At 45.0% G+C, this 21,876-nt stretch overlaps 1 protein-coding gene across 5 annotated transcripts; it reads left to right on the top strand.

The window, feature by feature from the left end:
• Positions 1 to 1,279: 1,279 nt before the first annotated feature.
• Positions 1,280 to 18,224, top strand: TTF1 (transcription termination factor 1). Of its 5 annotated transcripts, XM_075578744.1 has the most exons (15): positions 1,300 to 1,315; positions 2,376 to 2,518; positions 2,914 to 3,415; positions 4,631 to 4,755; positions 5,624 to 6,278; positions 7,173 to 7,390; positions 8,256 to 8,441; positions 9,080 to 9,158; positions 9,275 to 9,405; positions 10,950 to 11,178; positions 12,700 to 12,789; positions 13,592 to 13,657; positions 14,081 to 14,166; positions 15,936 to 16,027; positions 17,407 to 18,224. In XM_075578744.1, the coding sequence occupies exons 3-15, from the start codon at positions 2,925 to 2,927 to the stop codon at positions 17,467 to 17,469; spliced, it is 2,511 nt and encodes an 836-aa protein (XP_075434859.1). In that variant the 5' UTR covers positions 1,300 to 1,315; positions 2,376 to 2,518; positions 2,914 to 2,924; the 3' UTR covers positions 17,470 to 18,224. The 5 variants fall into 5 exon arrangements, with proteins under 5 accessions (XP_075434860.1, XP_075434859.1, XP_075434858.1 ...); XM_075578745.1 differs by lacking the exon at positions 2,376 to 2,518 and having other exon boundaries at positions 1,280 to 1,315; XM_075578743.1 differs by lacking the exon at positions 1,300 to 1,315 and having other exon boundaries at positions 1,875 to 2,518.
• The last annotated feature ends 3,652 nt before the right edge of the window (positions 18,225 to 21,876 follow it).

The following is a 21,876-nucleotide window of genomic DNA, read 5'->3' as shown; positions in this document are numbered from 1 at the left end:
CCCAGGACATACTTGAAAACGAGAGGTAACTCTAAATGTATTACTTCCTGGTAAAACATTTTTATAAATAAATAAAAAATAAAATGCCTATGCTCTTAATAAAAAGTTGTTGTACTGTGTTTAATTACAAGGAGAGGAGCGAGGCGTATTATAATGTCATATTGTAAGCTCTCCGGGGCAGGGGTTTCCTTTCCTATTGACTGATTTCATGTTTGTTGCCCTTATTGTATTATAATTCATTGTATTGTATCTTTTGTTAAGCCCTGCGTACACTATTGGAGCAAAATAAATACAAATATCCACACATATACAATGTCCAGGCTATATTTATATGTTGCAAGCCATGCGGGGGTTAACATCATACCCTCCAACTGTTCCTATGTGGCAGGTACTGTGCCTGATCTTCATGTCTTGTACCTAATAAATTCAGCAGTCCATTTTTGTATCTCTGCAAGTGGTTGAAGCGCTGCTAATTAAGGCCTCGGCCAGGGTGGTGCTGAGCCGGCGCTCATGCTCACGCTGGCCGCGATGAAACACATTCCGGCAATGTGTGTGGCCAGCGTGAGCAAGCGCCTGCACCCGCTCGGTGCTTAGAGCAAGCAAATTGGATTTTGCTGCTCGCAAGCGCGTCACGTGAGAGGTTCACCCAATGAGGGCGAACTAGCTGTGACATCGTGGCCGCGCCCCCAGGCAAGCACGCGCCTAGCTGGCCACGAATCGCCCGGCCGACCAGGGCGCAGCGCACGCAGCCTAGAGCGTCTGGGAGACTGATGACTTCGCTAATAATAATCAGCTGGTTATGAGCAATTTATACACCCTTTTGATTGTTTATATACAAATAAAATCCCCATTTTATCGGGTTTTTGCATATAGTACATTGTATGTGTTACAGGGTCCCCTTAGGAGGTGTCACTTTCTGGGATGCTCATCAATCATCGTACACTGTTTTTTTGTTACCTTTTTCACCCACCATAACTTAAAGAGTGAGTGTGTGTGTATGTGTGTGTGTGTTTGTGTGTATATATATATCTTTTAATTTTATTTTACAGGGCACACAAGGGTCAACTACAAGCAAAATTGGGTTTAACATGTGAAAATTGTTCTATCTGCATCAGCCTCTGAGTCCAACCTCTGACCCATATTGCATCACGCTTTTGAGCTCTCCTCACCTTACCCCCCGCCCCCCCAGTTTGAACCCTGCTCCAATGTGGATGCAATGGTCTCTATGGTAACGCGATAGCAGGGCGCCGCCATCTTGCCAGTGACCTTTCCACTTTGCCCCAGCCGGTGACCACTTCCGGGGAAACACAAGAGGGTGAGTTACACGGTCCGCGTGCCCCTTTTCCTGCCCGGATACATGCGGGGGCTTTGTTTAGCGCCCAGCTTGTGGGGTGGAGGTGGGAGGTTGTTACAAAACCCAGATTGGGAGGGATGCGTGTCCCCCCACGTGTGTTAGAAAGAACACTAGTCAGGGAAACAGCAGTAACCTGGGCACTGGGGAGGGGAACTTTTATCAGGGAGAAAATACACATATGATCTATTTCGCCATTTGGTTGAACGAAGTTTGCATACAAAAAAATAAAAAATATATAATTTTACTGACAGACTGGCAAGATAACATTAACCCTTTCACTGCCACGTGTGTGTGTGTGTGTGTGTGTGTGTGTGTGTGTGTGTGTGTGTCTGTCACATCCCTGTATTGTCTGCATTGTAATATTTCCATAGCTGCTTCTAGTGATATATGGTATTCACCCTCTCTTGATTGCATATTCAGTTTTGTGTGTGCCCTGTTCTGGATTTATATATATATATATATCTATATCTATATAGATATATATATATCATGCTTTTATTCTATAGCCGACAGCAGAGCTGCACATATAATTTTGCAGGCACAAGGAGTCCCTGCCCTGTAGAGTTTACAGTCTAATTGTGGTGCCTGAGGCACAGGGAATAGAACGATTTGCCCTGGGTCACACGATGACTCCCTTGCTTTAGAGTCAGTGTCATTGTCATTTTCCTCCTAGTTTTCCAGGTTTGCTACCGCCTCCTTTTTTCTGACACTTTCCAAGTACCACTCAATTATCTCCAATGTATGCACAGCTTAACCCTTTGAGTGCTCCTTAACGTAGCTACTACAGCATGGGGTCTGACACCCACGTGGCCCCAAGATGTAATACCTACGTCTAAAAATCCTGAGCGCATCCTATGGAGCGCAGGACGCGATCTGAACGGAAGGTGGAAAGACGCCTCCCATTCCTTTCCATCATCTGTGACAATAACTTTATTTCATATAGTGCTTTCCCCCCAATGGGACTCAAGGCACTTCACAGTTACTGTATAGTACACAGGTTTTTTTTTTGTTTTTTTTACAGATTCAAACCCTGCCCAGATGAGCTTACAATCTTATGTTTGGGGTGCCTGAGGCACAGGGAGATAAAGTGACTTGCCCAAGGTCCCAACATCGGGAATTCAACCAGCTTCCCCCTGGTTCCGACTTCGTGTCATTGTTTACAGAGTGAGTGTCTTTACTCACTGAGCCGCTCCTTCTTGAAGCGGTTACATGATGGGAGGCTGTGGCACTCAAAGGGTTAAAGGATGGAAGGGAGAGGGGGATATGATATATATATTTTTTTAAGTACTGGAGGGAAGCATATGTCAGCGAAAGAGAAGTGCTAGAAGTAGCTGGAGGATGGTAGGCTGAGGGGAATGTGAGGAAGTACTTCTTAAGAGATAGGGTGGTAGATACGTGGAACCGCCTCCCAGCAGAGGGGGTAAGGGCTATATCTTAAACACAAAAGAAAACCAAGGCTCAAATCGGGTCGGAGGTTTCACAGCAGGTAGGAAAATTGACAGCCGAGGCGAGCCACGTGGGCCTTCAGTCATCCCATTCTTTGTTTCTATGTCTTTAAGAGTAAGGCGATATGGATATGTTTCCCACCGGTGAGAAGAAGAAGAAGAAGAAGAAGAAGAAGAAAAGCAGAGAGAGAACATTAAGGGAAACATCAGAAGCAGAAGTTGTGTCTGCAGGTCACGGCCAAGTTCTTGATGTCGGCGACCGTGAAGTTAAAAAGAAGCATAAGAAGCACAGAAAATCTTCCATGGAGAGCTCTGAAGTCGGCTGTCAAGCTGATGCCCAAGAGGCCAGAACTACGAAGAAAGGGAAGAAGCTAAAACTCAGAGCTGAGCTGCAGGAGGTCCTGCAGGTCGGGGACCCCCAGATAAGAGAAGGAGAGACAGAAGTGGAGGGGTTAGCAGAAATCCCTTTCCCTCCCTTAAAGAAAAAGAAGAGAAAGTGTAAGGCGGTGTTGGAGGATTTTACAGAACGCGATGGGACGCTGCCTGATGTGCCCTCCGCAGAACTGAAGGTGCTCTTAAGGGGTTCAGAAAAGCCGAAGAAAAGATTAAAAGCAAGGTAAGGCTTTAACACTATGTAATGACTGTCGGTGATATGGAGTTGCAGGTCAGTAATATAGTGGGCGCGCGTGCCTGTGCGAACGCTTGTGCATGTGACGCACACTTTTTGTGTGTACGGTCCGTGCTGCTGTGAGCGACAGGTTTGGAAGGTACTGTGTGTGTTTGTGTGTCACTGGGGAAGCTGTGTGTGTGTGTGTGTGTATTAAAAATGAAAAAAAAGACATGCTGTGAGAATAAATTATTTATTAATATTGTACATAAACACATACACATTGCGGTAGCGGCACAAATACTTACTTTTTGGAGTCTTCCCCGCTATCGCCCGGCTCCACTCTCACTGCCGTGCGTGCGCACGCGGCCCTATCATACAATGGCTGGCTAACCACAGCCAACTATAACTGCCGTGCATCCCCACTATATTAAGGGCCTTACATACCAAATGCTTAATCTATATCCACTGAAGCGGCCGATCGGGACGAAAATTCCCCATTGACTTCAATGAATTGTGGCCGCAGTCAACCCAATCAGCCGTTTTGACGGATATAGAACCCCCCCCAAGTGTCAGGTTTTTGCAAATACAAGATACATGCAGTTTGTGAGGCAGGTCTACTTTTAGAACTAACGCAGCTGCGCAGTCATTTTCTTAAGCAGATTTGTGCAGTTGTGTTGCAGTAAGCATGTAAAATCGTGATAAATCCAATTCTCAGTGCCCTTGTCTGCAGGGTATGCAGTACTAACTACACATATAATCCATCTGTATTCTGCGCTCAAGCGGACCACCCTGGGGTCTTCAGCAACCAACTGCGCCTGTCCTCTGTGTATCCCGGGTCTTCTTCTTCCAGTAGGAACTTAATATGGCGTGCAGCCTGATTGCTATAAATCACTTGGTAGAAAGACCTGCAGCAATAAAAACGAACAAAAAAGAGCCCGAAGGCCGCATGGTAGAAAGCAATATCAAAACTTGTTTCCAAAGCTTCAGTAGGGTGTGGGGGACCCCGAGACTGCAAACACGTTCCGTGCCAAAAAGCGTTTTTATAGCTCTGCCGTCACCTCTTTCTACCAAGTGTTACATTAATAAACCTGCATACAAATATCTTACTGGTGGTGTACTCTGTTCTGCACCTGGCAGTGGTATGTTGGATGGTTTCCATGCTGATCCTTATCCGTTGGGTTTGGTAATTCTTAGTCTGCATTTCCCCGTTCTCTGCACCAGTTTAGAAGATTCTGCAATGCCAGATGTTGAAGAGGTTCCAGAATTGACTTGCAGCCCAGCTGCTGCCATGGGGAGCAGTGGCAGAGAAGAGGATGTGCCTGCTTCAGCGATCTGGGACTCCGCAGGTAATACAGGAACCATTGCTGAACACCATATGGATGTATAAAACAAATGAATAATGTAATCTTGAAACACTGGTATAACACAGAAAACAAACCTTAAAAACCTCTTCTGGCAATCTTGTATCTGTTAGTGTCATACAACAATTCCCATATCTATTTTGTGTTTCTCCTGCTCTCTGTGACCCTTGAATGTGTCCCAGTGGTATCATGTAAATACAGGGCTCTTCAACTGGTGGCCTGTGAAATGCCTTGAAGAGACCCTTTAACTCTCAGCTGCTTAAGCAACTACAGTAGTATGAAATTAGGAGCCAAGTGCAATATTCACACTGAAACGCACCTGTAAGTTACAGTCATGTAACTATATCTGGCACATATGATATAAATGCCTGCGCAATATGAAAATATTATCATTTTCAAGTCCTTATCATAAATGACATTACAATAAGTTTTTGGCCCTTCTAGTCCTCGATGTTTTCTGATCTGGCCCCCTTCGGAGAACTGCTTGAAGAGCCCAGATGTTGTAACACATGAATAACTGGACAGCAGATGCCTGTTTCATCTGATGCGCGGACGGTCACATTTCACTGTGCACTGAGTCGCAGGTCCACACACCATTGAGATTCACGAGCCCATGAAAAAATATACAGCAGGTTGTGAATATGGTGTTAAAAAAAACGCCACCATTCTAGTAATGCCGGTTTAAGGATGCATGGAAAGGTCTTCATAACGTTTCGTTTGTTAAGCCTTTCACAGTCATCTTGGCGAATCCCAGCCAGCAGCAACGAGATTCATTTTGGGTCCAGTTAACATCTGGAAGGGTTAAAAGGTCAGAAATTCTTCGATCTTCATGTTTATTTTGTTATGTTTCTAGGAGCTACATTTCTGGGTGAGCCTGATGTAGACAACTCGCTAATCGCGAGCAAGAAAAGAAAAAAGAAAAAGCACAAACGTGACCGGAGCCAGGAGAGAGGTTTTGTATTGTCAACTGAATCAATCTCTGAGGCCACCAGAGAAGGCAAGACAAAAAAACATGGCGGAGAAACCCAACAAGCAGCTGAGATCAGCAGCGAAAGTGAAACCCCGGCAGTTAAAAGCGCAAAGAAAGACAGGAAAAAGAAACACAAGACTTTGCAAGAGAGACCAGAGGAGGAGATCTCTGCAGACGTGACGGAAGAGTCACAACTTGACATGGGCGGGTCAAACGAGCCCACTTCACCGGAGACCAGGAAGAAGAAGAAAAAGAAATCCCGGAAGCGCAGGAGGTCTGAAGAAGCCGGGGAACTGGACTTACCAGGCCCCGATTGTGACACACGGAGTGGTGCTGATAAAGTGGCAGAGTCAGGGCAGTCTGAGAGATCTGGTGACTCAACAACACGCGCGAGGAAAAAGAAAAAGAAACGGGCAGAGGACGAGGAGCCTGGAGCAGAGGACGAGGAGCCTGGAGCAGAGGTCCATGCTGAGACTGACCAAACAATCGGTATGGAGGAAGGTTTGGAAAACCGGCGCGTGAACGAGGAAGATGGCAGGTGAGATCAGAATGTGTTCTTGCATCATGGATACATTGTATCAGAGTGGGTCCCAATTCTGTCCCCTGGGAGACCAGTCAAACCATTGACAAAAACACTATTTACACTGCACATTACCCAATGTTCTAGTTACTATATAAGCAACTTATGACACATTTTATAAACCGTCTAAATGGTTGTTTTACATGATATTTTGATACCATAATAGTCTTTCTAAAAATGTCCTAATTAGATATATTTGCCGTTTCAAAAGCTCAAGTAGAGCAACATCTACAAAGGACTTTCAGGCAGGTCCAACTTACCATGTCACAACTTGTAAATAATCCAGCTCTTTGCGGGCCACCAGCTGCACTGACTTATGTTTTAAACATTTTGCATCCGACTTTACTAATAACTTTCTTACCGATGTAGAGAAGGCCCAGGCTACACAATAAAGGAAGTAGCCAGCAGGTAGCCAGATTTATTGGCGGCAATGAGCCATTGTTGGATTGAGCTTCTGAAGGAGATTCAACAATGGGATGGAAAGTTGGCATTAGCTATAGCGACCGATTTAAGCATCCACTGCAGGGGTGGGCAACTCCTGTCCTCAAGGGCCACCAATATGTCCGGTTTAAGGATATCCCTGCTTCAGCACAGGTGGCTCAGTCTTCGACTGAACCACTGATTGAGCCACCTGTGCTGAAGCAGGCCCTTGAGGACTGGAGTTGCCCACCCTTGATCTACAGGCTTGTGTTGAGGTTACTGAGCTTGGACCAACGTGGATACGGAAGATTTATTATTATCTGTGATCTATTCTTAATGAACTTAGAACTCAATTTTATTAGCTGGTGCTCTTTATTTGTTTTTTACATAGTTTTGGTACATTTGCTTTTTTTTCTGTTTTCATTTTCCTAGGCTGGACGATTCCGCTGAAGTGACAGATGACACAGTCTTTTCTAGACCAGGCGGTCGACAGAAAAGTGGCCGCAGAGCAAGAAATGTAGCACACGCCCGCAAAAAAGATCTACGTATCCTTGAGGAGTTTTTCCCAAACTTGAAGAAACTAAAAGCGTCCACAGTCTGCCTCTTACTTAGCGAGGACTTGGAAAGAGTCAAAGTGGCAAAAAAGAAAGGTGGGCTACTGCTAGATTTTTTTTTAGGGCGACGTGGGTAGTGGTCCTTAAGATGCAACACTTTCCGGTGATAGGATTGCCGGCAGCCCATGCTGCAGGTAACGGTCTGGGCAGAGATTTATCCAGGCATAGTGTAGCTGATATGTTCAAAAAAAGGTTGGACATCTTTTTAGAAAGGAAAGGTATACAGGGAGATACCGAATAAGTAAACATGAGAAGGATGTTGATCCAGGGAGTAATCTGATTGCCAACTCTTGGCGTCAGGAAGGAATTTATTTTTCCCCTTATGATATATCATTGGATGATGTGTCACTGGGGTTTTTTGTTTGCATTCCTCTGGATCAATATACTGTAAGTACGGATATAGGATAAAGTATCTGGCGTCTACATTTAGCATAGGTTGGACTTGATATCTCATCTACTGTGTAACTAGCCCATTGCTGGTGTAGTGGCCTATTGCCGGGAACTACAGATGTAGCAACACTTAATGTCTTGGCGCCCGGCACCGAAGGATTAATGCTGCCGGAGGATCCCATTCAGAAGCATTGACCCGCAGCGCAATCACGGTTAGACACTGTCCCGCGGCGCTGCAGACTTTGGCTTGTTTGGGACAGCGAGTCTTGCTACATCTGTAGCGTGTTGGCTTTTAGACCGGGAGTCTCCAACAAGAGTTGATGGCTCCGATCGCCAGAGGAAACCAGGATAGCATGCAAAAGGTCTACATCAGGCGTGGCCAACTCAGTCCTCAAGGGCCACCGACAGTTTCAAGTTGTAAGGATATCCCTGCTTCAGCAGGGGTGGCTTATTCAAGGACTGGAGTTGGCCACCCCTGATCTACATTTGTACACCACGGTTTGTGTTCCAGGGATCACCTTTCAGTCTGGCAGATTCACCACGGAAGAGAACAAACAGCTGACAAAAAATGTGGAGGAGTTTATGGCCCTGACGGGAATAACAGACGCAGAGAAGCTCTTTTGCAGCTACAAGTACCCGGAGGAGAAGTCCGTCATTAACAAGTTAAAGAAAATGTACAACTTCAGCTACAGAATTGGTGAATATCTTGTTTCTTGGCTGTATTATTTAGGGTGGGCGGGGGGGCTTATTAATGATGCAGCTTTTAAAGAGCAGTCCCCCTCCCCCCCCCCCATATTTTATATAGGGGTGGGATACCGGGGGTCCCCATAGCTGAACTGCATTAACCCTTTGGTTGCTGGAGGGTCAGCGGCACCAGAGTGCCACTGGAAAACTAGCACATCCTGGGGCACCTAAAGGGTTCATTTCGATTCCGAGGAGCCTATGGTACCCAAGATAATTAAAGAGGAAGGTGACACCTGTTCCTCCCCTCCAGGGGAAACAAACTGGAGGTTTATATGTCCCGCTAATAAAAAGCTGCAACGCCATTCATCACAGCTTCCTATTGCCCAGCGTGACGCAGGAGATCTAAACAACCAGGAAGTACCAGCGGCATCTTCCCCCTCCTCCTCCCCCCCCCCCTCCAGGTATCTCGGGAACCAGGTGGTCCCCGGATATGCGGTTCACCTCCGGAGACCCCCGGCCTCCCACCCATTCTGGGGGAAAAAAGTACTGTATGTATTCAACTTGGAAGGCACCTTTTTAAGCATCGTGCACTTATCTGTAAAAACTCTTTGGGGGTTGTTTTGGTTGACTTTACGTCTGAATTCTCTGCAGCTGAAGGGATACCTCGCACAGTACATGAAGTGAGTCACCGAGGGCGGAAGCTGTTTGACACATCGAGCAATAAGGGGCGGTCAGTACCTTGATGCCGATTTAGCCGTGGCCGTTCCATGCTTTCCGTCTTGGTTTCAATTGGGCCACGGTCTTCTTGGTGTCCCCACCTAACGACCTTTGTTCTGCCCATTTCAGTTTCTCAGAGGAAGAGGTGCGGAATTTAAAGAAAGGCTGGTCCCTGCACGGAAACAAGTGGACGACTGTTGGGAACTTAGTAGGACGTAATAACGTTGCTGTGCAGTTAAAGGCCTCCCAGCTCAGGCGAGGTAATCAGGTTGTAAAGTAACAGATGTGTGCTGTTAATCAAAAGAAAGTCAAGCTCTTGGACTCCTCCACGTAGTGGAGATCTTTGCACACAAGTGCTCTTCACAACCAGGTGAATTATGGTACAATGCAGTGGTGGTCAACTCCAGTCCACCAACAGGTCAGGTTTTAAGGATATCCCTGCTGCAGCACAGGTGACCACTGAGCCACTGGGCCACCTGTGCTGACACAGGGACTGAGCCATCTGTGCTGAAGCATGGACTGATTGAGCCACTTGTGCTGACGCAGAGACTGAGCCACATGTGCTGAAGCAGGGATATCCTTAAAACCTGACCTGTTGGTGGCCCTTGAGGGCTGGCGTTGGCCACCCCTGGTGTAGATAGTCCACGATTCAAGTAGAAAGAAATCTGTACAAATACTGAAACACTAAAATTGGGCTTTTCCTTCTTGAAGACCCCCTACATGAGAGTACCTCTCCAAACCTATAAAGCTTCTGTTAAGAGCAAAGACCCCAATATGGCATTGGCTACTGATGGCTCACTGCCTGCCTTGAATGTCCTGTGTCTGTATCCCAACACCCACAGAAGGCCGGAAGGGCACTATGTTTTGTAAACTGGTGGTGGAGGAGGAAGGTTGTAGAACAAACATGACAGACCTGGTGTCTACTTTCTGTCCCAACATTGGCCCAGATCCACAAAAGGGTGCAAAACATGAGCACGCCTTGACTCCCATTCATAAATGGCGAGCTTAGCTTAGCACCCGTCATAGCTGAATGTACCTTTTTTGCATATTTATTTCATGGTGAGAGTTACATAGTAGATGAGGTTGACAAGACATGCGTCCATCAAGTTCAACCTATGCTAAATTTAGACAACAGATACTTTATCCTATATTTGTATTTACAGTATATTGACCCAGAGGAAGGCAAACAAAAAACCCCAGTGACATATCATCCAATGATATCTCATAGGGGGGAAAATAAATTCCTTCCTAACTCCAAATATTGGCAATCGGATTACTCCCTGGATCAACATCCTTCCCATATTTACTTATTTGTTATATCCCTGTATACCTTCCCTTTATAAAATATGTCCAACTTTTTTTTTAACATATCTATTGTATCTGCCATCACAGTCTCCATGGGTAATGAATCCCACATTGTAATGGCCCTTATTGTAAAGAACCCTTTCCTTTGTCGCTGGTGAAATCTCCTTTCCTCCAACCTCAAGGGATGACCTCGTGTCGTTTGTACTGCCCGTGGGATGTGTAGTTCTTTTGAAAGCTCCTTGTACTGTCCCCAAATATATTTGTATATAGTTATCATATCCCCTATGTAAACAAATCAAATTTAGCTAGCCTCGCCTCACAAATCATATTATCCATCCCCTTGATTCATGTGGTGACTCTTTTCTGCACTTCTTCTAGTTCCATAATGTCTTTGGAATGAGTAATGCAAGCAGGTGACCAGGGTCTTCCAAACCAAAGGCCTTTGTTGATATTACCATACACTGTGCTAAATGTTTGTTCTCTTGTGGGAGGGGTTTAGAGATCAATCGTGGGGCCTGGAGTAATGAAGAGTTAAACAGGTTGGTCTCCGCTGTAAAAACGTTTGTCCTGGACTCTTTGGATAATGACGATTCGGAGGGGAAGAATCCCATGGGAGCCAATCGGGAGACTGAAGCCATCACGAAGGAAAAACTCTACAAGGGAATCCCATGGGTTCAAATCGAAGAACAGGTCCAGACAAGAAACTGGACACAGTGTAGAACAAAGTGGTAATTCCTCTATTATACCATTTATTTTTTTTACATTCTGTATTATAATTTTTATATCTATATCTCGATATCGATCTGAAGGTGGCCATTCTCAAAGGTAATCTTAGAACACTAAAACAGAGACGGTTGCATGAATACAAATTTATGAAATTGTTTGGGACACACACCGGTGGCCTAAACCGAGACCGCAGTTTCATGAGCCACTACACAAGAGAATTCTCTTTCCATGAGTGCTAAAGCCCACGTCTATTAATACTGCGTTATATGAAGTCACTACTCACACCTGTCTCTTACACATAGAAATGCACTATGTTATTCTAGCCCTATATACCAATAGGGACTACATAGTAGCCACACACATGTACAGATATGCAACTCCCTCCTACATTTCTACACCTACCCACACCATTGTCACACTCCCCCTCCACACACACCTTTTGTAAAGCATTGTATACACTGTGGGCGCTTTATTAATTAAGATTTACACACACACACACATGCATTCCCTTACATCACAAGTATTCAAGGACCATTTAACACCATAAGTCATAAATTGCATACTGCACAGGGGGGGAGGGGTTGCCTTGTTTCTAAGATTTTTATTTTTTTGGCTTAATCCATTGTAACATCGCCGAAAGAAGAGATCAGTGTATCTCGAAAGCTCGCACAAGTAAAAGCATTTCGTTAGCCACAGAATGGTATCGACTATTTGGTTTTGATTATTAAGCTCGGCTAACACAGTACATATACCTCCTACATCTATATAAATATATATGTGTAGATGTAGAGGTATCAAGAACATAGATATATGGTATTATATGATCAGGTATCAGTACACGCATTGAATGGTACCAAATACATAATACAGGCATACCCCGGTTTAAGTACACTCACTTTAAGTACACTCGCGAGTAAGTACATCTCGCTCAATAGACAAACAGCAGCACACGCATGCGCCTGTCAGCATGTCCTGAACAGCAATACCGGCTCCCTACCTGTACCAAAGCTGTGCGCAAGCGGGGAGACTATAGAGCGTGTTACACATGCGTTATTTACAAAAGTTATGCACGTATATGACGATTTCAGTACAGTACATGCATCGATCAGTGGGAAAAAGGGAGTGCTTCACTTTAAGTACATTTTCGCTTTACATACATGCTCCGGTCCCATTGCGTACGTTAATGCGGGGTATGCCTGTATACCGTCTGCAAAAAGGATGGAAATATGTGTTTTTTTCATTATTTATTTGTTAACCTCAGACTTGATTTCTTAGAGGGAGAATCGCTATTCACTCTCACAGAAAATGTTGTAAACAGCTACGCAATGCAGTCCGCTTCCTTAAACTAACCTAGCCATGCTTAATGTCAAGATTTGGAAACGAGCAAGGAATGTCTTTCCTGGATAAGAGTGTTGCATGGAGGGGGTGTTTGGGAAGAGGGCCCCCACCCGTAGTAGCTCAAATTCACGAGTCGGAAAGATGCTTCAGTTTTATCTTGGTGCCTTTTTTTTTTTCTCCTTTAGGATTGATATTCTCTTTCTACGGATGAACAACGGAGTTAATGTGTTTCAAGGGGCTTCGGGTTTAGAGGCAAGAATTAATCTCATTAAATGGTAAGGACCATTGCAGATACAGATAACCGGAAACAAAAGCGCTGCCAGAACAAAATCGCTGGGATCGTCGACCACACGCTAAAGTGGAAGTCGCCACGTAAGCCCCCAGCGCGTTTCACCAAGGGGTTAACGTGTGACGTGCAAGCTATCCGTATATACCCCACATTTTATTACCAGTAATCAGATTCAAATCTATCAGATTTGAAATCTCCGATATCCGATGTTAATGGGATCGTTGTTATTAATAACATTTGCGGTGTTTAAGGATAACTTGTACGAGTGAAGACGAACCCACATTTGCGTTATTGGATGCATATAATGTCGTTTTTAACCCCTTAGTTGCTGTTATGCACTCAGTGAATCTTTCATGAACCATTCGTATAATCAGGAGAAATGGCTTTAAGGCAGCAGGCTTAGATTACCTAAAGAGGCTATTTCTAGAGGTCTGTATTCCAACACCGGGGCGCGCAAAGTGGGGGGGCGGGGAGAGGCAGGAGAATTTCCACGGGGGGGGGGGGGGGTGCAGCGGCTTCAGAGGTCCCACGTTCTCCCCCAAGGTATTTAAATGAAATGCCGGGGGGGGGGACCCCGCGAGGCCTCTGCTGCTTCTCCTACCTGATCTTCGGCGACACCTCCTCCATGGTAACCGGCGTGACGTTACGTTGCCATGGGTCACACGACCCCGCAACGCCGTGGGGGGGGAGGGAGGGGCGGCGAGCCTGAGGGTAAGCAGGCAATGGGGCACAGGTTAAAAACTTTGCGCACCCCTGTATCCAACTAACGATCTCTGTGTGACTTGCAGGTTGCATGACTCGGGACTGGTAGAGAGCGGCCAGGTGAAATGGGAAGAGGTGGCTGACTACATCGGGTAAAGCCATCATGTTTTTTATACTGGATTTAAAGCAGGGGGTCTCCGAAACAGAACCGCATTCATTTCAGCTCCGGGGACCCCCTGCTCCCCGAGATACAGACCTCCGCAGTGGGTGACAGTAACGGCTCCAGAGGTTTAAAGGTCCCGGTCACGCGGGATAACAGGAAGCTGTTCGGGATGACGTAACAGCTTCCTCTTGCCACGCGGGACATTTAAACCGCCATTTCGATAGCCCCACACCGCCCTGCAAGAGCTGGTAACGGCACCCCCTACGGAGGTAAATGTCTCGTCAAGCAAGGTATTGCTGTTCAGGACGTGCTGCCGTTTGCCTATTGGGCGATATGTCCTTTCTCGCGAGTGTCCTTAAACCGGGGTACCCCAGTACATCCATATTCCCATGTTATTCTTCCCCTCTCCCAGAAATATCCCACCAACCGTCGTCCAAGTGAAGTTTTTTTACCTGAAATGTACACATGTCCCCAACTGGCAAAAATTGAGCTTCAAAGGTAAGTACCGAAATGTTACAGGGGGGGAGGGGGGCGCAACTCCAGTCCTAAAGGGCCACCGACAGGTCAGGTTTTAAGGCTATCCCTGTTTCAGCACAGGTGGCTCAATCAGTCCCTGCTTCAGCACAGGTGGCTCAATCAGTGGCTCGGTCTGCGACCGAGCCACTGATTGAGCCACCTGTGCTGAAGCAGGGATATCCTTAAAACCTGAGTTGTCGTTGGCCCTTGAGGACTGGAGTTGCCCCTCCCCCCCCCCCCTCCTGTTTTCATGTTACATTTTGTACCTATTCACGGTTTTCTCTTTCCCATTATAACCTGACAGCGCAACTCCGGAGCGCTGACACCAGCTGTCTCTCTGAAGCAGCAATAGTTAATGTTCCTTATTAATGTTAATGTTTGTTATTTCCATGGTATTTGGTTGTAACCATGGCAACCTCTGTGGTGTGGGCGGGTGGCAGCTGCCATTTTAATTTCCCCGGGAGTGTAATATTAAGCGAACCCCATCTCCGGAATGCAACTGCAGGATGTTAAAAGGCTGGCATTGCTAAATACAGCAGCGTCCACACTTCAGTGCTGAAAAGAAACGTTTATTTATTTCTTTTAATAGCGAGCAGATGGGCTTAGGTGCTTTAACTTCTGCAGTGCCTTTTTGCTGTAATGGCTTGAGGAACGTCACTCATATTCCTATGTCTCATTGGGTGGGGTAAGCATCCCCGTGATGTGCAGAAGCGCAGTTCTTGCAGGAAGAAGCCTCGGAGGGTGGCAGCCTCCTAACTAAGTGTAGCGAATGTGGAACCGTGGCGTGGTGCCACGAAATCGTTCTGTCACTTAAAGGAGCGATCCCACGCAGGCGGCCAGTTGAATTTCTTCAGGGCCCCTGAGTGGGGAAGTGTTTGTCATTCACAGGTTTTCTTTCCCCCTTTCCCTGTCCTTATCAGAGAGCCAATAAAGATAAGGGGGGGATGGGAGGGAGGACATCACAGGAAGTGAAACCCCTGCCAAGCTCACTTTAACAAATACATACAAATTACAGATATGGGTAACAAGGGTATCAATCACCCAGATAAGACCCCATAAACATGTCACTGGAATTAGTTCATTTTGGTCCTCGGAGAGATTACCCGTCTCTCAGAGAGCTCTGCAAACCCTGTTTTCCCCCCATTATCACTTGGCACACAGTGCTTCCCCCTGCAGCCCGGAATTCTGGGTAATGACATGCACATGAGCGCCGTGTGTCACTCTTGGCCTCTGATCCATTGTAACATATACCCTTATAATCTTATGCGCCTCTTTAAAGGTAAACATATTCCTAGTGGGAGGGGAATCATATAACCACATAACAAAATCCTGCAGAATGTAACAACCCCCATCGCTGCCGGAGGGGACGTTGAATGAAATGTTTGCCCTATTGAAAATGACAATGAGCTTTTTTTTTTTCTACTTCCAATACATTTTTTGTCTTCATTGACGCAATTAATTCCGCTGTAATGCGTGAAACTGCGCACTGTTCTTACTTATCGTTGTGTAGCAACATTTGGCGGGTCACCAGATACGGCTAAAAATGTGTATTCTTCCTCTACTCTTGTATGGTGTGAATGGCCACCAGTGGCAAATTGGAGGAACACGCAAGGATTAGTGGAGTCGTCCGCCCCCCCACCCCCCGAATTGTCATTTACTTTTTATTTTATTTTTTTATTAGGGTGTTATACTTAATAGTTACTTAGATATGAGCAGCGTCCTAAATTCTGCCTAACTATTGTACCTTTCAGAAATTGTCGATCATCTGTATACGGTGGTACTGCCCGAATTGGAAAACAAACTCCACAAAATGCAGTCACGCAAAACACACCAAATTCAAGAGGTAACCAAGTGACGCAAACGCCCTTCCCCTTTTAGCATCGGCCTCGCGTAGCAGGCAAGACACGACGTTTGCATCGTGTTTTATATAGAAAGATGATCGCCCTCAACGATAAACTTTGACCTGTCTACGATTTAAAAATAGTGGAGGCTGGGAATTCTCCCGGAGATCCCAAAACAGCCTTCCCACTAGAGATTTAAATTTGCCACGCACACATTTGCACACTACCAATTCTCCAATTAGCATAACGGTACAATACAGCTCATTGTCAGTCTCCACATCGCCCTCTACTGAGGAGCAGGTGAGTGTCTATGGCTGACAGAGAGAAGAGATGTGTGTAAGTTTTAATATCTCACACTAGGGTATTTGTGCACCCACAGTTACCTTTATAATAAGGGAACTCTGATACTGGCTTTGGCCAGCTTTTAATTGCATTAAATCACAAGCATATGCTTCATTTATTTAACCCCTTCAGGGCACTTTCACACACTTCACAAAGTTTAGTCCGTAGGACAACAAGAAATTGCATATATTCGGTGTAGGTTCCTGCTAAACGGAGGTTACCTTGATGAGGTTGGCGGCTTGAATCATGTTTCGATCAAAAGATGCAACCAAATGACTCCTTTGTTGCACAGACTAGGGTTCTAAATGTAAACGTCACTAGTATATTTTAGCCCAAATTGGTAGGAGCGCAGGCTCTGTTCTTTTTTTAGTAACACATTTTACCTATTTAATATTCTAGTGCCATTCAGTTCACCTTGGTTCTATATGTCCCCAATAAGTATCCCACGTATTATGCATGTATTGAGATTTTAGCCATAGATTCCTTTGTAAACCAGTATTGCTGACCTGAGGAAGAGAGGAGAACTCTCAAAAACTTGTCCTATGACATAAATTGTTAGTCCAAATAAAAAAGGTATCACCTACTATATATACATATATATATCTATATATATATATATATATATATATACAGTGTTCGACAAACCTATACATTTGCTCGCCCCGGGCGAGTGGATTTAACCCCCGGGCGAGTAAATATTGGCCCAAGCAGCACACGTTTGGTACTAGGTGGCGAGTAGATTTTTTTGTGTGGCGAGTAGATTTTTTGGTGATTTGTCAACCACTGTATATATATATATATATCACACACACACACCTTCATTCTCTGTGTTTGAGCTTTCCAGAGCCTCCGTCACATGTAAAATGTTTGAGGTGTCTTATGCGCAGGTAGGTTAAAAATGTCATTGCAGAAATGTCCCGCTGATGTAAAAATACATATAACTACCAGCTGTTTTCTCTTATTGATACAGTGGCCACGACTTTGCAGCGGTTGTTGTTTTGGTTTTAGACTTGATAAACGCCTCGTCCTCCCTTTGCAGGTGTCCAGGAAGAGGGATATCTATTCAGTCGATGAAATATTTCACGAATATATCGCCGGATGAAACTAAACTTGACACCCGTAGCGCGTCCCCAGAGCAGACGAGAGACGGCGTAATTCAACGTTCTCCAACCTGAAAACCGACATGTTTACCAAAATCACGTTGGTTGCAGTTTCTGGACAGAATCAGTTTAGTGTTTTGTTTTTCTAACCATTATTTCCGGGTTATTTTCGAATGACAAGATTATGCGGCCATGTTGCCTACTTACCTCTGCTTTGCTAGGCCTAGCTGCGCCCTTCTGATGGCGAAGGCTTAAAGAAGCAGTGGCTTATTTCCGTTAAAGACACGTTCGTTTTGGCTCTAAGTCTCAGACATATATATTTGGGGTTACATCGAAGGGTTCTGGTGAATTCCTAAATATTGACAGTGTCTCCCAGGCCATTGCGATACCAGCTTGCCCCGAAGTGTCCGTGCCATTGTATTGATGCGGTACTATGCACGGGTTACATCTGAATCCCACCGAAGAACTGGTTCTGATTTGGTTCCTTTCTGCAGCGCAGGGTTGCGTCATTATCATTGCAGCAGTTTTAAATGTCGCTTTTATTCTCTGCATCTGTTTTCTCTCGTTTTTAATAATTTCGTTGGGAACATAAGAATTGTTCCTATTGTACATTACACTGTATTGTGTATATAGATTCTTTTTTAAAATTATTATTGTATAATGAAATCAGCCGTGTGGTTTCCAACATTTATAAATTAGTTTATTTTGTCACTGGTTTCAGATAAGATTTTATAATAAAACAAATACAGTATAACTATACATCAGCTGCCTCAGTATTTGTATATTTCTACTTTTCTTCACCCCGCATCCCCTCCCCCCCCCCCCCCCCAAAAAAAAGAGACTGGCAAAATATCGTGACATTTCTTGTTACTTAAAACTTTACTTTTTAACATCAACGATACAACACTAGTATGTTCTCATTTCACTTCCAATACTGCTGAAGGTTGACAGAGAGACTTGGCGGTGGGATATATGTGAACAGGTGAAACCATGCTGAAGTCATTTGCTTATGAACCCGAGTCTGGTTGCGTGTCCTGGACCTTATCCCTTCATCTTCCAGTTCCCCAAGCTCTGTAACCCATCATTCTTGTATAGTGACACTATATACAGCTCGGTAGAAGGTCACTTGAGACCCAGATTGCTGAAGAATTCCATTGTCCCAGCCACCGGTCAGCCTGCTGCAATGTACTCATGCACGACAGCATCACATCTTCATGGTCTATCACAAAACCAATGAAGGGCAGGGGGGTTAGAAGGCTGAGTGCTCTCCAGTTGTGCTAACTCCTTTGCCACCTATGATCACATACTGTGCAATAAATGGTGGCATTGCATCTTTGAAACCAGCGTTTGAAGTGTTGATTACATAACTCCTGAGTGCATTGCTAAGAAGGTACAGATTTCACTTTTAGCATGTCAAAAAAATGTTGAGCATTCTTTATCCCTCTTGCTGGCAATGGGGCAGCCTCTCTGGCAGATAAGGGGTTAATATTGAAATGATTAGTTTTAACTGTGCCATGTACCTCGGAGTGTTTATTCATCCTCCTTTGCCATTCATGTATCTCTTGGAAGACCACGTCAGATAAGCCCAGAGGGGGATTGGCCATTGGTAAGCCTTTGGTGTTGCCAAATGTTGAGTCCAATGAGAGTAAACACGACATTGAAATCTGTGCACACAACGGCATCTATGAACTTTTTACATTGAGCTAATAAAGCAATGGCATGTCGTTTTCTGCCACAACTAGTACAGCTGCTCAAACACTACAGAATCCATTCTAAAACGGATGTATAGGCAATATACATTATTATTTTTTTAAAAAGGGAACCGTAAATAATTAGCTGACAGACAATATTATCCACCTGCCTTGACTTGTAGAAATCAGAATAAAGACAGACTATTTCCTCTTTCTGGTTTCTGCATCTTCGGTTCCTTCTCTGTATTGAATCTCGCATCTGAAAGCGTTTTTCCCTTTATCCCCCATATTTTGAACTCTTCCCTTCCCCAAAGTCTGTCTTCTTTTTTTAATGCAAGGGGTAGTCCTCATCAGTGCTAATGCACACACCATTACTTCTTTAACATTTGTAAGAATCTTATAAATCGGAGTTGAGTTTTCCCTGGGGCCCTAAGGACCACCTGGGGTGTTCAACAGGTGCCCTGTAATGGAAATACATTCATCTGATACTACTGATCAGAAGAGGAAATCGGGAGGAACAATGTTATGTAAGGCAGAAATGTTCTGAGTAACTGCTAATGAAATGCAGTGTGGCACGGAACGTTTCTTATAGAGTAACGCTGCCTATGAAATGCAGTATGGCACGGAACGTCTCTTATAGAGTAACGCTGCCTATGAAATGCAGTATGGCACGGAACGTCTCTTATAGAGTAACACTGCCTATGAAATGCAGTGTGGCACGGAACGTCTCTTATAGAGTAACACTGCCTATGAAATGCAGTGTGGCACGGAACGTTTCTTATAGAGTAACACTGCCTATGAAATGCAGTATGGCACGGAACGTTTCTTATAGAGTAACACTGCCTATGAAATGCAGTATGGCACGGAACGTTTCTTATAGAGTAACACTGCCTATGAAATGCAGTATGGCACGGAACGTTTCTTATAGAGTAACGCTGCCTATGAAATGCAGTATGGCACGGAAAGTCTCCTATAGAGTAACGCTGCCTATGAAATGCAGTATGGCACGGAACGTCTCTTATAGAGTAACGCTGCCTATGAAATGCAGTATGGCACGGAACGTCTCCTATAGAGTAACACTGCCTATGAAATGCAGTATGGCACGGAACGTCTCTTATAGAGTAACGCTGCCTATGAAATGCAGTATGGCACGGAATGTTTCCTACAGATTAGGCAGGCGACAGGCAAGGGTAGTCAGGTTCGGTTCCGAGGTCGAGGCAAAGGGTAGTCAGGTTTGGTTCCGAGGTCGAGACAGGCAGAAGGCAACACAAAGGCAAGGGAGAGCTCAGACAGGACAAGGTATCCAGTACTTTGCACGAGCACTGACAGGAAGCAACTGCCTGCTATTTAAAGGCCAGAAGCAGCTGCTGGCTATGAGGGCCAGAGAAAAGCTGACTTCATGTCAGAAAATGAGGAGCAGAAATTGCCAGGAAGGAAGATGGCCATGGTAGCTTCAGTGAGGGTGCGAGGTCACTTCCTGTCGACAGCCCTCTTAGTTATTCGGACGTATCCCTTATAGTGGCGGTGGTATATTGGGACGAATTTAGGATAGAACTAATTTAAGGGACCTTTGCAAAGGTGAAGAGTGGGGCAGTTGTGAGTTGTGTATTAATCCTTGCCCCGTAGAGAAGATATATTGCTCATTTACTGGACCTCTGCGGGGGTGAAAATTCGGAGCGCTTGCGAGCGTCAGTATTAACCCTTGTCCCGAATGCAGGTCGCGGGCTCGCAGCGTGCCGTACGTGACACTGAGCATCCTTTAATTTCCATTGCAGGTTTTAGCACACGTCCCCAGCAGTGCCAGATCTTTGCAACACTTTCCTGTCTGGGATAATTTGTTGTCAATATTCCCAGCAATTTGAGCTGCAAACTGTAACAATTGACAATGTTATCTTATAAGGATACATTGTAGCTGCTGTGTTACACCGACGGAAGTATTTATTGAAACCCAAAGGCGGTCCTTTACGTGAACTCTGGGAAGCAGGATCTGTGCTGATCAATCACGGGGGAACAAATTGACCGACAGCTTAGGTACTGAGTTTTCAATAAAGGTAATAAAGGCTGCATATATTAAAACAAACAAAAATGCATATATTTTATTTAAGTGCCGAGCAGACTGCCTCTTTAAAAAGGTGAATCTTTAGAGAGTTTTGGAAAGCTGGGGGAGAGTCTTATGGTTGGGGTGAAGATCATCGGGAAGCGCAAGATCATGTAAAACAGAAGAAATTTTCTGATGGTGCAGTATTGTGATATTAATAAATAAATATTTATAGTGCTGTGTGATATGTACTCACAAGTATATGGTGAGTAATGTTCCCATAAAGGTATCTTTCAGGGACAGCCCGTCTGCCCGTGGTGTAGGTGGGTCTGTGTACGTGGATGGATGCTGAGGACCTTAGGTGAATAATAAGGAAACGGACATAGTGCAGACTGTACAAAATTCTATTAAAATTGTAAGTGAAAGTACAATACACTCACAATGTGTTAAAAGAATACAAGCGTTTTGATCACATATCGGATCTCAGTGCAAGGTAGCTGTATCAGTCCCCCCTCCGCCTCGGCGTGCGTTTCACTGATGCGTCTCACCCAAACCGGAAACCGGAAGTGACGTCATCTGCTCTGGGGGACTCCGATCCTACAGTGATCTTCTCTCATCAGGGTTCACTCTACGCGTTTCTCCGTATTGCGGTTTCATCAGGAGTGTCTTATGGTGCCTGG

This window comes from Ascaphus truei, chromosome 21 (assembly GCF_040206685.1).
Source record: "Ascaphus truei isolate aAscTru1 chromosome 21, aAscTru1.hap1, whole genome shotgun sequence".
In the NCBI taxonomy this organism is placed as follows: domain Eukaryota; kingdom Metazoa; phylum Chordata; class Amphibia; order Anura; family Ascaphidae; genus Ascaphus; species Ascaphus truei.
Note: the sequence above shows the minus strand (reverse complement) of the source record. Positions and strands in the feature narration are given on the sequence as shown.